We start from the raw sequence: 13554 nt of genomic DNA, 5'->3' as shown, positions 1-13554 counted from the left end.
GTCCTCTTTTGGAAGGCCAAACAAAGTAGTCTTCACGACATGGCGGCGGCGGCAACAATACTACAGCGAGAATAAAAGTTACGCCTTCTTTCTTTGTGTGAACATTTGGGCGGCGTTATGCAAATCTTCTCACATCGTGACGTAGACATGTGGGGTGTGTTAGAACGAGCCGTTTTAGGTAGGCGTGGTTGACTCTTAACTTTTATAAAGAATATCTCTTTGGATTTGATCCTTTAGTCTTTGCAACTTTACAGATCTTCTTTATGCACCAAGAGCTTGTAACACTTCAAAGAGAAAGGAAAAATTGAAATCGCATCATATGACCCCTTTAATGACAGAATTTTAAATTTTGGGTGAACTATCCCTTTAAATTAAATTTTTAAAGATATTAAAACTTTTAAATATATTTTCAATGTAATAATTAATATTTTTATACAGATTTTTCATAGTTTAAGATTGAAAGTTTGGGTTTGGGTTTGGGTCTCTAACAACAAAATTGATACAAACAAAGGCATTTGAAAAGCAAATCATAGTTTTTATTTGACGTTTTTACAACCTGAGAATCTGAGAGTGAATTATTTTCTGTTATTTTTGCTGTTGATAGAGATTCACTTGTATTCAACCTGAAATTTTCCTTGGCATGGGACATGGGGCGTGATTTTCACATCCCCTGTTTTCTCTGAGGGGGTTAATATCCCCCCACGTGCTGTCCCATGACTTTGTTCATCAGCTTGTTGGTCACATAATAACGGGCCATTTTTGTTTAGATTCCTTCCTCATTCTGAGTGTACAGGAGTTTGATCTAGTAATGTTATCTAATCTCATCTCCAGTAGAACAGTGTGTGATATCAAATGTTCTCAGCTTTTTTTAGGCCTTATTGTAATATGTCAGAATGGTTGATTCTGTTTCATACAGAGATGTATTAATTTGCTTCTTACTCACATAAACTAAAGCAACTAATTGATCTAATGGGATGATGGTGGTTCACTCTGCCTGGCATTCCCATCTCTTCCCGTCCTGTCAATCCTAATCAATACTCCCTACCCCTCTGAGGCTGTAATGTTACAGAATCAAAAAGAAAGAGAGAGAGGTCAAAAGGGAATTTTAAAATTATGTTTTCCAGTCCTGAAAATGAATAGAATTCATGTAAATATTTACAGTGAATATCCATTATTCCATCTTTCCTCAGAAATCCTCAGCTAGAGTAAAACATGCTCACAAGACATCATGATTTGGATCTGGAATTTCTAAAATGTATAAAACAAGTGCACAAACTGGTGTGAGTGACTCGTTAGTTAATCAGTGTTGAATGATTAAAAAACCAGAGTTTGTCTGAGATGTCTCTTCTGTGCTGGTCTCAGTGAGAGAGTTCTGTCTATATGTGTGCATGTGTGTTAGATGCACTGCGGATACGTTGCATGTTGGGTAATCTGCAATGCACATAACCGTGAAGAATATACCATTTGTCTGTGTCATCTCAGTGAATAAAGACTCATTACTCCTCTTAAAGGAGGGGCCACTGCCTAGTGCCTAGGAAAAACTCTCTGTGATGCAGATGGGCGGGGGGGATCTCTGCATTATGGAGGGTGTATATCAATCTAGATCTATAATGCAGTGTCTATATATAGCAGTACCAAGTAGTTATTTTATATATAGTCTTTCTGGTATTGTATGTGTAGAGGCTTGATGTAATTTTAAATAGTTTTCTTGATGTGTTTGTTCTATCAGAACCTAAAAATGGCATGGAAAACAGCAATTGTTAACCAAGTAAAATAAAAAATCAAGTTTTGTGGCTAGTCTATGATATATGCTATATGATATATATCAAAAATATTGATGACTCATCTTAGACTTGGATGGTTTAGCCAAACAAATGCCCCCACATGCCACACAGACTAACAAATTGCAAACTGAAACTAAAGCCTACTGACTAAAACAAAACAGGGGTCATGATTTTTTCCAATAATCCAAGTAGTTATTTTATATATAGTCTTTCTGGTATTGTATGTGTAGAGGCTTGATGTAATTTTAAATAGTTTTCTTGATGTGTTTGTTCTATCAGAACCTAAAAATGGCATGGAAAACAGCAATTGTTAACCAAGTAAAATAAAAAATCAAGTTTTGTGGCTAGTCTATGATATATGCTATATGATATATATCAAAAATATTGATGACTCATCTTAGACTGGGATGGTTTAGCCAAACAAATGCCCCCACATGCCACACAGACTAACAAATTGCAAACTGTGAAACTAAAGCCTACTGACTAAAACAAAACAGGGGTCATGATTTTTTCCAATAAATTCCCCAACTCAGTTATAATGGTGGACTTTAAGGATATGTCTGTCATACTCTGTACAATGTGGTCTTGAAATTCAATATGTGTCGGTTGAATCACCCACTACACTCAATTTTCCAATAATTTTAATGTTATCTGTTTCTTAATGTCAGGACTGAGTACAAAGCCTACACAGACGTGAAACCTGTGAAGCTCATCAGGGCCAAGTCTCAGTATCAGCCTCCCGATGAGAAGACTGATCTGGAGACCAGCTACAGCGCCACCTACAGGGCCTACCAGGCCACTCAGCAGCCAGATGACAACAAGGCCTTGGAGAGGAGGAGGATACGCACACTGTACCATGAGCCTTACAGAGAGAGCAGTAAGGTACGAGCTTGTGTGTGGAAGTTAAGTACAATAATACAATATTTGGATTAACAGTTGGATCTTTCAATGATAATTACCTTAATTCTCCCCTAATTTTTGAATGTTTGGTTACATTCTTGTTTGTAAGTGTTTTTGTTGCAGAAGGCTGGATAAGTTATTGGGTTCAGTAACTTGATGTCAGCAATCTATGTGCTCAGTGGCTGGAAAATAACTGAACAACAGTTTTTTTTTTCTCAGCAGTACTTTTTCAGAGTTGTTTGACATAACTTTGGCCTCAAGCTTTGAGTGTCTTAGTGAATCAGCATCAGCTCTTTGTTGTATTATATTGAGCTGACTAGCTTTACAATATAATCATAGTCACTCAGACACTATGGCTAATTATTATTTTTGCTATCAGTGCTTGTTTTGAGATCAGTATACAATGTGACTTAATGAGCTATTTTTGAACAACATGAATTACAAATTTTAAGATTTAATTCTTCTTTTACTTCTTTAAATTCTAAATGCATGTTATTGATCTTTTTGTGAATAATTCATCCATGCATTTGACCTTTTCTGACCTCACAGAAAATGATTTTCACAGAAATTTTGACCTCATAATTCCTAAATCTTAAATTCCTTTATGACTGTTTAGTCATCTTAAACCCCGCCCCCTTCTTACAGTCAAACTTCAAACTCAAATTCAGATCTGCCCATATCCAATAAAATTGATGGATGGTTTTTTTTCCCTTTCTCTTCCCTTTTTAAAAAAATAAAATAAAATCCAATTCGCTTAAATGTACGTCACAATACAAAAGAAAATAGCTACTTCTGTTTCATCGCATCTTCAATAAATGTACCTTGTCTTTTTGTGCATTATTTGTCAGTACGTTATTCCTTTTAAATAACTGACTTTCAAAATTTAAACATATTAACTTCCACCGCCCCTAAAATATATTTTTTTGCTGTTATACCCAGGGCTGAATGAGCGGGGAAATTATGTATTAAAAAATAGCCTATAATATCATTGTCCAACATGTCTATCTTATCGGAGTCCCATCCCATGTTATTTCCCATTGTATAACTAAATATGTCACGTATAGGGCTGGGTATCGATACTTAGAAGTTCGATACTTTTTAGGCACCGACCGAATTGCCTCGATACCATCGTGTATTGAAAAATGTCTTGTCATTTGGTACCAAATTTCGATACCTAAGGATTTAATCTCGTCAACATCAGTGAGCAAATAAGCATGCAGCATGCTTGATGTGCCTAAATCAAGTGCTGGTGATTGGCTTTGATGAGGCATCAAGGAAAAACAGTTGTTTACACTGGTTACGCCCAGAGACGTGACTTACACGTGAGGCTGTAGTGTGTAAGCGTCCAACCCCCATAGATGTAAGGCTACGTTTACTCTAGTGCGTTTTCGTTTTAAACAGTGTTTTAAAATGAAACTGATCCTCGTCCATACGGCCATTTCCACTGGCATACAGCGCTTTTACTCAAAACTCACTTCAAAACCACCACTGAGTATTTGTAATGACTTACGATTGCGATCTAATGTGTGTTTTAGCAATATAATTTGTAAAGTTTCTACATTATATTTAGTAGTAGCTTATCAGTGGTGACTATGTCATTGGTGACTACCCAGCCCTATTCACGTAATAGTAGTAAAATACCATTTGTGTACCATTTTATGTCTTAAACAGGTGGAGAAAACCAGTCTTCCTCGCTCCAAACCCAAAAAGAGCACATCCGCCACACCTGGCAAACCACTGAAGAAGTCCAAGGAGAAGCAGGCGACGTCGGTGCGCGGTTCGAAGAAGAAGAGCTCCGAGAACCAGCTGGAGAGCAGAGCGGCGCAGGGCGACAAGGAGAAAAGTAAAGAGATCAACAACAAACTGGCTGAGGCGAAAGAGTAAAAACCATTGCACTTCTTCTCTCATTTAATCTCTTCCTGAAAGGGTGAAAGCAGAACGAAGGCTGCAAAATTATTTAATAAGAGGTTCTCATTCCTTTACTGTTCTGTCCATTGCTGCCCCCTCCCTCTCTTTCTCTCTGATGCACCTCTCGTTTTATTCCTCACTGTATATTTCCAATCCCCCCACCTCTCTTTCTCTCTTTCTCTCACTCTCTCTTTTTCTCTAAGAGGTCAGTGGGCTGATTTTACACAATTTTCAGGGTTGGATTTGATGGTTTTCTCCTCTCAGTGATATCAAAGCGTTTGCATTTACTATAGCTCCACCCACTCTCCTCATCTCAAGACGAGGTTTCCATGGCAACCACTCTACTAGTTGGCCATTGGATGCTCTTATCTTGCATGGAGCCATTGGCTCTGTATGTACGTACCATCAGATGCACAGACTGGTAGATTTCATTTATCAAGGGTTTTACAATGAAGCCAATTTATATCCAATTATGCTTTTGAAAACATGTTTGTGTAAATTAGGCGACACATAGAAACCACAACGGCTAATTCCTCAATCAAAAATCTTTGATAAATGTGCATCTTTGGTTTTAAGACTATATTAATCTGCTTGCTTTGCCTGTTTTATGTTGTCATTTTATTGAGCGAACACCCCAAGCTCCTAAGTGATATGTTATGATCTCAGATCACTTTGGTGCTGTAATGATTTGTATTATTCTGTTTGTTTTCTTGAGAACCATTCCATATTATGAAAATGTTTTTGAATCATTACAGGAACAGGATATCTCCAAATAGAACATCAGTATCCCCAAAAAACATCTGTCAAGGTCATACAATAATAAGGCCTTGTTTTGGCCCAACTGGATTACTACTGTAACATATTGCATTATGGGATGTACTGTAAATTTGTTTTTGGATAGAATAGGATTTAAATGTTCACTGTGATTTTATGTGCAAACCAGTAGAAATTAAATTTATTATAAACTAAAATATAAGTTTATGCAATGTTTGGTTTTGAGAACTTCTGTTCCATCTTGCACCATAAAATATGTAAGGATCACAACACAACAGTTAACATTATATCTTCCACTCTGCCCAACTGTTTTTTTTTCTCTCACATGCAGACTTCCCATCCCCCCTAAGGGAGTCCCCGAGGTAGACAGATGGGGGATCCCAAAAGTAGAGGGAACTCAAAAGGTCAATAGAGTAGGCAGCTTTAAAATCAAAGCCCTTCTTTATGTGAATGCAGATTCAACCTATTAATTATTAATGACTTTGCCCAGAGTGTCTCCTGCTTTGTTTTGCTCCTGCATCCCCCCTGTTCAATGACTGACATGACCTGTATTCTTGGCTAATTGTTCTGTTTGTTATCATGTGTCCCTTGATGTAATGGTAAGTCGAATGCAGTCTGTTCGGAATGCTGTTCGTTTAATCTCGACTGCATGATCATGTCATCTTTGTTTTGTTGGCCCCAAAAAGGCCACTTCCCAAGATGTACATGTACGAGTCAAGTCACCTTAGAGGTTGTGAGCCTATAATTAGGGATGTAACGATTCACTCAACTCACGATTCGATTCAATTCATGATTTTTATTTCACGATTCGATTCGATTCACGATTTTTTATTTTTTGTGAAACTATACATAAAAATGCATCAAACAGCGGATGAGCTGAATGAGACGCAGATTCACTCTCGTCCAGCAGGTGGCGCTTAAAGCATTTCCTTGGTTTCCGCTGTAAACAAAGCAGCGCTGAACTTATGAACTTTAATATGCGTTATACAGAGGCAAGATGAAAAGAAAAAATACCATCTAAACTTTTCTAAAGACAGTAAGTTCCCCTCAGACATACATTCATATAAACTCCTACCCCTAAATGAATCGCGATTTGTTTAGCATCTCAACCGATTTGAATCGTCACATATTTGAATCGATTTTCAACCGGCTCGCGGTTAATCGTTACATCCCTACCTATAATACAAACTTAAACCTAACTTAAAGGGAAAATAATCTGTCATCATTTACTCACCCAAACTGTGTTCCAAAAATGAACAAAAACCATTAAATCGCAGAAGAAAGAAATAAAGTCATGTTTGGAATGACTTTAGGGTGAGTAAATGATAGAATTTCAATTTTGGATGGGGTATCCCTTTAAAGTTTAATGCTGATACATTCACAGAGATGATTTTGTGTTGGCAGTGAAATCTTTTTAGATATAATCTGATCAGGCCTTATGTAACAGCACATAATCATGGCTTTGCATGTGACATGACACTGTCGCAGATTCATGTCAGTTTGTGATGGAAAAACAAAGATGTTGGTAGTTCATAGACTGAATGGCATTCATTTTAGTATCTAAATGTCTTCATTTGCTGGCATTATGGGAGTGCATTGTGTAAGATCATGCTTTGCATTGTTTTTCTTTTTTAATCATGTACCTCCCCTCGGCAAATCCTCTCTCTGTCTCTAGTCTCATCCCTTGAGGTCTTCTCCATTTTCAGTACATCAAGTATGTGATCTCATTGTCCTGTTTGACCAATCTGTGCACAGTAATTCTGTAATCTGTTGCCAGATTGAAGAAATTAAGCGATCTTATCCCCTTTTCATAATCAAAAACAAGTGGTAACAAGCAACTATGATCTAGTGCTAGTGACTAAAACATTCTGGATCTAACAAAATGAACTAAATCAAATTGCATGTGTTTATGAAGTTTAGGAATTTATTATTTCTCAATAAATTGTGTTTTCATTTGTGAAATGTGAGTAAAACACTTTGATACAAATGCAAAACACGTTTTTGAAAATGCAGTTTGACTGCTCGTAATTAAAGTAACCTCAGATTGGCAAAAAAAATGTTTTCATATTTCATTCTATACTTCACAACCACATTTTCATTCCTATCAGAAATTAAATATGGCTGGATTCAGAATAGTATACTACTCTCATACTATTTTATAATACTAAATATCTTTATTTATGACAGGAATAGTAAGAGAATAGCATGCTATTCAAGTTTAGCCGTAATCTTTTTATCTTTCATGGTGTGCGCCATTAGCAGTCTAGCACTAGAAAGCAAAGATTCTGCCACGTCTTCACCACTGATATACCATACCATGTAAAATGCCGTTTAGAGGCCGTTTAGATGTATTATAACTGTGTTTATCATTATTTATGAAAATAAATAATCCATTACAATGCATTATGAATACCTTGAATGTATTATATACAGGCTTGAAATCCAGAGACTACACTGCAATTCTGTTGGACATCCAGAATGTTGAATTCCTAAAGCATGAAAGTATCTGTTTCTTCAGTCTGGCTGTAGAATACAGTCACATGGAGCTCATTCTCTTCTGCACTGTGCTCTGAAGCTGACTGCGCCACAGAGTGAGGGCCTTTTCTTGTATTTTGCAGCCTTTGGTGACTCAATTACTGTTAATATAATGTGGGAATTAGGGGAAGGCATTGTGGGGAGACAGAGGAGGAGCAGCTAGAGCGGGGTTGTACATGTCAGTGAGTGTGTGTGCGTGTGTGTGTGTGTGTGTGCTTAGCACAGGTGCTATCTATAGTGCATACTGAAAAAGGATGTGAAAGGGCCTCAGATTTAACTGTGATAATGTGAATTGTGATTTCTCTCTTGCTTGCTCATATATATTGAAATTAATAAATGCAAACGCAGAAACGGAGGTGTCGTGGTTCATTTTGTTTGAGATGTGGGAGGGTTTGGGGACTCAATGGTAGGTGCATCTGTATCATTTCCCCCCTGTCCTGTCTGTCTCTCTTGTCGCAGTCATAGACGTCGAATCCACATGGAAGAGAACTATTCCGATGTTTACGTTTGGTTTTGCGATTCTCATATTTTGTGTGTAATAGGCTCTGGAATAGGTTCTGGCATCTTTTAGGTTGTGCATATTGCTGTCAGCTGAGAGTTGAGAAATATATGTTTGCATCTTGAGTGAATCAGATATATTGCGGCTTTCAGTGTCTCATATGTGCAAAGTAACAAAAGATGCAAAACTTCCTATTCCAGGACCAAATATCAGAGATGTACGTAAAAACTGGAATGATTCCATTCTGAATAGACTGAAATAGTCCTTGAAAGATCAATATGTGTCAGTCACTGTGAGTCTATAATGATTGGCTTTAATGATGTGATTTATTGATTGATTGAAATTTGATTGATTTACATAATGATTTTGTGCTTTGGGAGTTAAAGAAATAGTTTACCCTAAAACGAAATTTGTTATCATTTACTCACCCTTGTATAATTCCAAACTTGTATGACTTTCTTTACAACCGTTTTGCCATATGGTGATAGTTGTATGGAAAAAAGCATTCTGCAAAGCATTTCCACATAACTCATATCAGTTTGGAATGACATGTGGCTGAGTAAATGATGGCAAAATGTTCATTTTCGGGTGAACTAACCCTTTAATTACTTTAATGTTCAGCTAACGAGTGATCTTGTCGTTCGTTTGAAGGGTTATGCTAAAACAGTACCACTACATTCAGCTCTGTCAGCCCATCCGTGATATTGGTTGGGTGCAGACACTAAAGCAACACCTGTGGCGCTGTGCGATGCCCGACCCAAGGTAATTCTCGCCTGAGATTAGTTACGCTTCTTCCGCCTTCATCCGTACTTCAGCAGCACAATTATTACTCACTGAGAGAAAGTGTAGTGTTGGTAGTGCTTCGTATTCTCTAGTGTTTTCATTGAGACTTTAGTACACCATAACTGTTCAGTGTTCTTCATCTTTTGATTTGCTCCCATGCGTATTCTCTTCCATATGGAAAGTGTTGGGCCGAAGGAGGTTGAATAGGACTGCTAATGTATGTTGTTTTCCTGTTGTTAATGTTGTTTTTGGAAGACGTTGAGCACTTACGTTGTTACAGTGTTTTTTATACGTGCATGTTTTATTTTAATGTTGACTACCATCACATACAAGCTTGTTACTGTGTTCTTGTAGAAAAATAAGTCAAGGAAAAGGCATTTTTTCTTAAAGGCAGAGTAAGCGATTTCTGGTAGCCAATGTTGATATTGGAAATCACCAAAACAAACACGCCCCTACCCCAAAAGGGTCTTGCCCCTATTTTGATAGCTCCGCCCCACATATACGTACGCAACCCAGGCAACGATTAGTTCTGTGAAACAAAGCAAAACCAGTGTTACCCGTGTCTACAAACGTGAGCGGCGCGTCGCAACAAATCCCCGACAGAAAACTGCTGCCGGGTTCTATTTATGACGTGCTGACACAAATTTCAAATGGTTTTCAACGGTCGTTTGATCGCGTCCAGTGTAGGCAGACTTTAGCTGTTGTAGACACGGTGTTACTCACCTATTGAGAAGAAACAAAGCAACCTCGGCGTCCGATCGCAGGCCTCCGCTCCTTGAGTTCTCTCCAGCGATGGAAAGCTGATCCGATATTTACACAGGTCCTACTTCTTGCCTTATCGTTCCACAGACGTTTTCCTCTTTTGTTTTTTATCCGCCATCTCTATCTCTCTGTCGCTCGGCTCGGCTAATGTCCGTCCCATGCACTGAAAGCTCTCTCCTCCACATCACGAGTAGACACGCCCTTTATTGCTGATTGGCTACAAGTTTGTTTTGCTATTCGGCCCGAATCAGTTTTCTAAAGTGTTTTTGAAAAATCACATACCCTGCCTTTAATGTATTCATCTAAGGCATTGCTCCCTATAGAGGAGTTTTGAAGTGTCACATCTTTTTTGTGGTACTTGTAATTTGAGGTACCATCCATCTCTTCTCCCTACTGCAAGAACAATCCATCTACAGTGAACTTTAAATGTCACTCATAGATTAATTTCTTTCTTTTTTCAGGAGATTAATGAAATTGAACTTGATTATATTTAAATCTTTAGTTTTAGAACAACACATTGCATTCTTGTTCAGTGGTGTCTGTCTTGTTGCTGGTTTTATTTCTGGACTTTTCCTTTGAACAATCTGAGATCACATTTATAATTAATCTATTTATTTGGAGGATATTGGGGTCCAAATGTCTGAGACCACAAAAGAGTTTACATATTCAGTTTCACGAATTTGCTTTTGAGTAGTGCCTGAAATACAGTAGTTAAATACAATATTTAACTAAAAAGAAATATTATAATTAGGCTACATATAATGCTTATTTATTTAATCATAAAAACACTTGAGTTTTTTATGACAACACTAATAAGTCAAAACATACCCTGTGATTTCTTGCAATGCACATACAGAAAAACCCCCCCAGAAAAGTTTAAAACCGTCATTAACAACTAGGTGTTCAGTTCGGTTCCGTATACACACTGCGTAGAATTTCTGTAAATGCGGTTGATGCTACCTGCAGTCATAAGGGTCCATTTTTTGAAATTGAGATTTATATATTATCTGAAAGCGGAATAAATTAACTTTACATTGATGCATGGTTTGTTAGGATAGGACAATATTTGGCTGAGATACAACTATCTGAATAGCTATCTGGAATCGGAGGGTGCAAAAAAATCTAAATATTGAGAAAATCGACCTTTGAAGTTGTCCGAATGAAGTCCTTAGCAATGCATATTACTAATCAAAAATTTAGTTTTTATATATTTACGGTAGGAAATTTACAAAACATCTTTATGGAACATGATCTTTACTTAGCCTAAAATCCTAATGATCGATAATTTTGACCCATACAATGTATTGTTGGCTATTGTACAAATATACCCATGCGACTTACGACTGGTTTTGTGGTCCAGGGTCACAAATGCGGTTGACATTCTTGTAAATTACTGAACTGTGTGTGTACCGAACAGAATTAAGCACTAAAAGGTGAACTGACGGCAGTGTAGGCCTATAGCCTGCGTGGCCTATAGCTTCTAGCGGAAAGATTCCGCTTAAGGAATTTGTTTAATCCAATAACGTTTTAATGAACATTTGCATCCACAATCATTTAAATGTGTAGTAACCGTTTGAATATTCGCAGCTAAATGGGTTAACGTCTACTGCGCCTCGTGCCTAACAACGTCCTTTTCCCGCGGCTATTGACGATAGAAAAAGGCTTTCGCGAGTAGTAGCCTATCTTTTGCGCATGTTACTATAGCGTATTTCTCACCAGAATACTTATTCTAGGGTGACCATACGTCCTCTTTTCCCATGACATGTCCTCTTTTTAGACCTGGAAAAATGCGTCCGGACGGGATTTCTTAATCGCCCAAAATGTCTGGGATTCGGCTGTTTTCTTAGTCCTGCTCTCGCTGAATTTCTGACCATTGCCGCCTGCTCCCACAACATGTGTTTCGCTCCCGCGGTTTTCGTGTCCACTCCTTTAAACATTCTAATATTGTATAATTTTGGCCGATCAGGGACCCGCTCTCAATATGTGGAGTATTTAAATCTCTTTTGAATGAGCGTTCGTGTGGTTCACTTTCGATTTCGCGATCACACGCACTCTGTGTAAAGGAAGCACATCTTACAAGATCAGATATTTGTCAATGAGCTCAGGATCTGTTGAGCAGCAAATACTCCAGCATGGTCTTGTCAGTCATCTCTCCTTATTCTCGACCTGTGATCAGTCAAAGCTGACTCCTGCAGCTCTTGTTGGATGTAGGGTTGCCAAGTCCTCGTTTTTTCCACAGAATTGGGCTACTTTTAAACTGTTGCCATGGGTTGATTTTCCCAAGTGTGTTAAAGGTTTGAAATATTGCATCAATTACATTTGACTGAAATGCTTGTTTTGAAACATTTTGCATTCTACCTATGATAAAACTTTCATGGACTTTTACATTAACTGTTCCCTCCTGGTGGAATGACCTGCCCAGCTCAATCCAAGCAGCTGAGTCCTTAATCGTTTTCAAGAAACAGCTGAAAACACATCTCTTTCATCTTCATTTGACCCTCTAACTCTAGCACTCTCTATTCTAATGCTAATTCTAATTTTATCTGCTTGTTTTTTGTTTTTTTTTAAACTTGACTCTGTAATATTTGCACCCTATTCTATTTCTATTTTAACTATTTGTTTTTTATTTAAAATGAAAAAAAGCATATTTAACACTAGCATTCTCTATTCTTTGTCTATTTTTTTCTACTTATTTTCTTTTTTATTTATTATAAATAATGACCTTCTAACACTAGCATTATCTATTCTTCTTCTTGTTTTATTTTTATTTAAAAAATGACCCTCTAACACTAGCATTCTTTTTCTATTCTATCTACTTGTTTTCTTTTTATTATAAAAACAAAACAAGCAAAAAAAACAAAAAAAACTTGCTACATATACTGTGTTAGGCAAACCCCATGCCCTGCCCCTGAACACCACCCCCGAACCCCACCCCCACTGTCCTCTTTTTGGAAAACTAAAATATGGTCACCCTAACTTATTCAAGCATTGCTTGATCACTTACATTGGTCTCACTATAAATAGAAATGCTGTGTAAAACGTGGTCTCAGAATGCTCAAAGCCTCGTTTCCAAACCAACTAACCTAAGCTGGAATTTTCCACAGGGATAACATTTAAGGACACTTGTTATTATGGAGACTCTTGAGAATCTAGATGAGATGAAGAGTTGATCTCATCTTCAGAGACAAAAGGAGGCTGATTAGATGGAACTGAGCATGGCCTTTTATTTAAATTACAACACTAATGATTCAGCTGCATCCTTATAATTGCATTTACTGGAATAAAAGACATTAACTTTGTGTCCTTCCTTTCAACAGGCCATTGCCCTCTCTAATAAACATCAATGAGTATATCACGGCCTGGGCTTATTATGTTAAACATCCTCTTTCGTAGATTAAAAATATATGTATTTATAAATATTACCATGAAAGCACTTTTGTTTATTATATTCATCTAAGCGAGCTCGTTTCTCTGATGAGATTGTTTAATATGCTTCCGTGACTGTAGATTAATTGCTGGAATGGTTCTAGCACTAATTAACAGAAGCAGAGGGAAACCGTAATTAAGATAACAGTGATATTTTTGTATATTTCAAATCTGTTGGTTTAC

General features: G+C 37.3%; 1 protein-coding gene across 3 annotated transcripts in view; it reads left to right on the top strand.

The window, feature by feature from the left end:
* The window catches only part of LOC107746982 (microtubule-associated protein 6-like), a 19454-nt gene extending 10864 nt beyond the window's left edge, over nucleotides 1-8590 (top strand). Inside the window, exons 2-4 of one of the 3 annotated variants that reach the window (XR_001640748.1) lie at nucleotides 2453-2687; nucleotides 4356-5643; nucleotides 8580-8590. Coding sequence is in view for 2 of the 3 variants with exons in the window: in XM_016561348.1 (XP_016416834.1) it covers nucleotides 2453-2687; nucleotides 4356-4568 (448 nt within the window). In the remaining variant the exon portion in view is untranslated. Of the gene's footprint in view, nucleotides 1-2452; nucleotides 2688-4355; nucleotides 6074-8579 lie in introns of those variants that run through there. The other 2 variants (XM_016561348.1, XM_016561349.1) reach the window with 2 other exon arrangements.
* Nucleotides 8591-13554: the final 4964 nt, after the last annotated feature.

Source organism: Sinocyclocheilus rhinocerous, unplaced genomic scaffold (assembly GCF_001515625.1).
Source record: "Sinocyclocheilus rhinocerous isolate Xijiao unplaced genomic scaffold, SAMN03320098_v1.1 scaffold708, whole genome shotgun sequence".
Classification (NCBI taxonomy): Eukaryota; Metazoa; Chordata; class Actinopteri; order Cypriniformes; family Cyprinidae; genus Sinocyclocheilus; species Sinocyclocheilus rhinocerous.
Note: the sequence above shows the minus strand (reverse complement) of the source record. Positions and strands in the feature narration are given on the sequence as shown.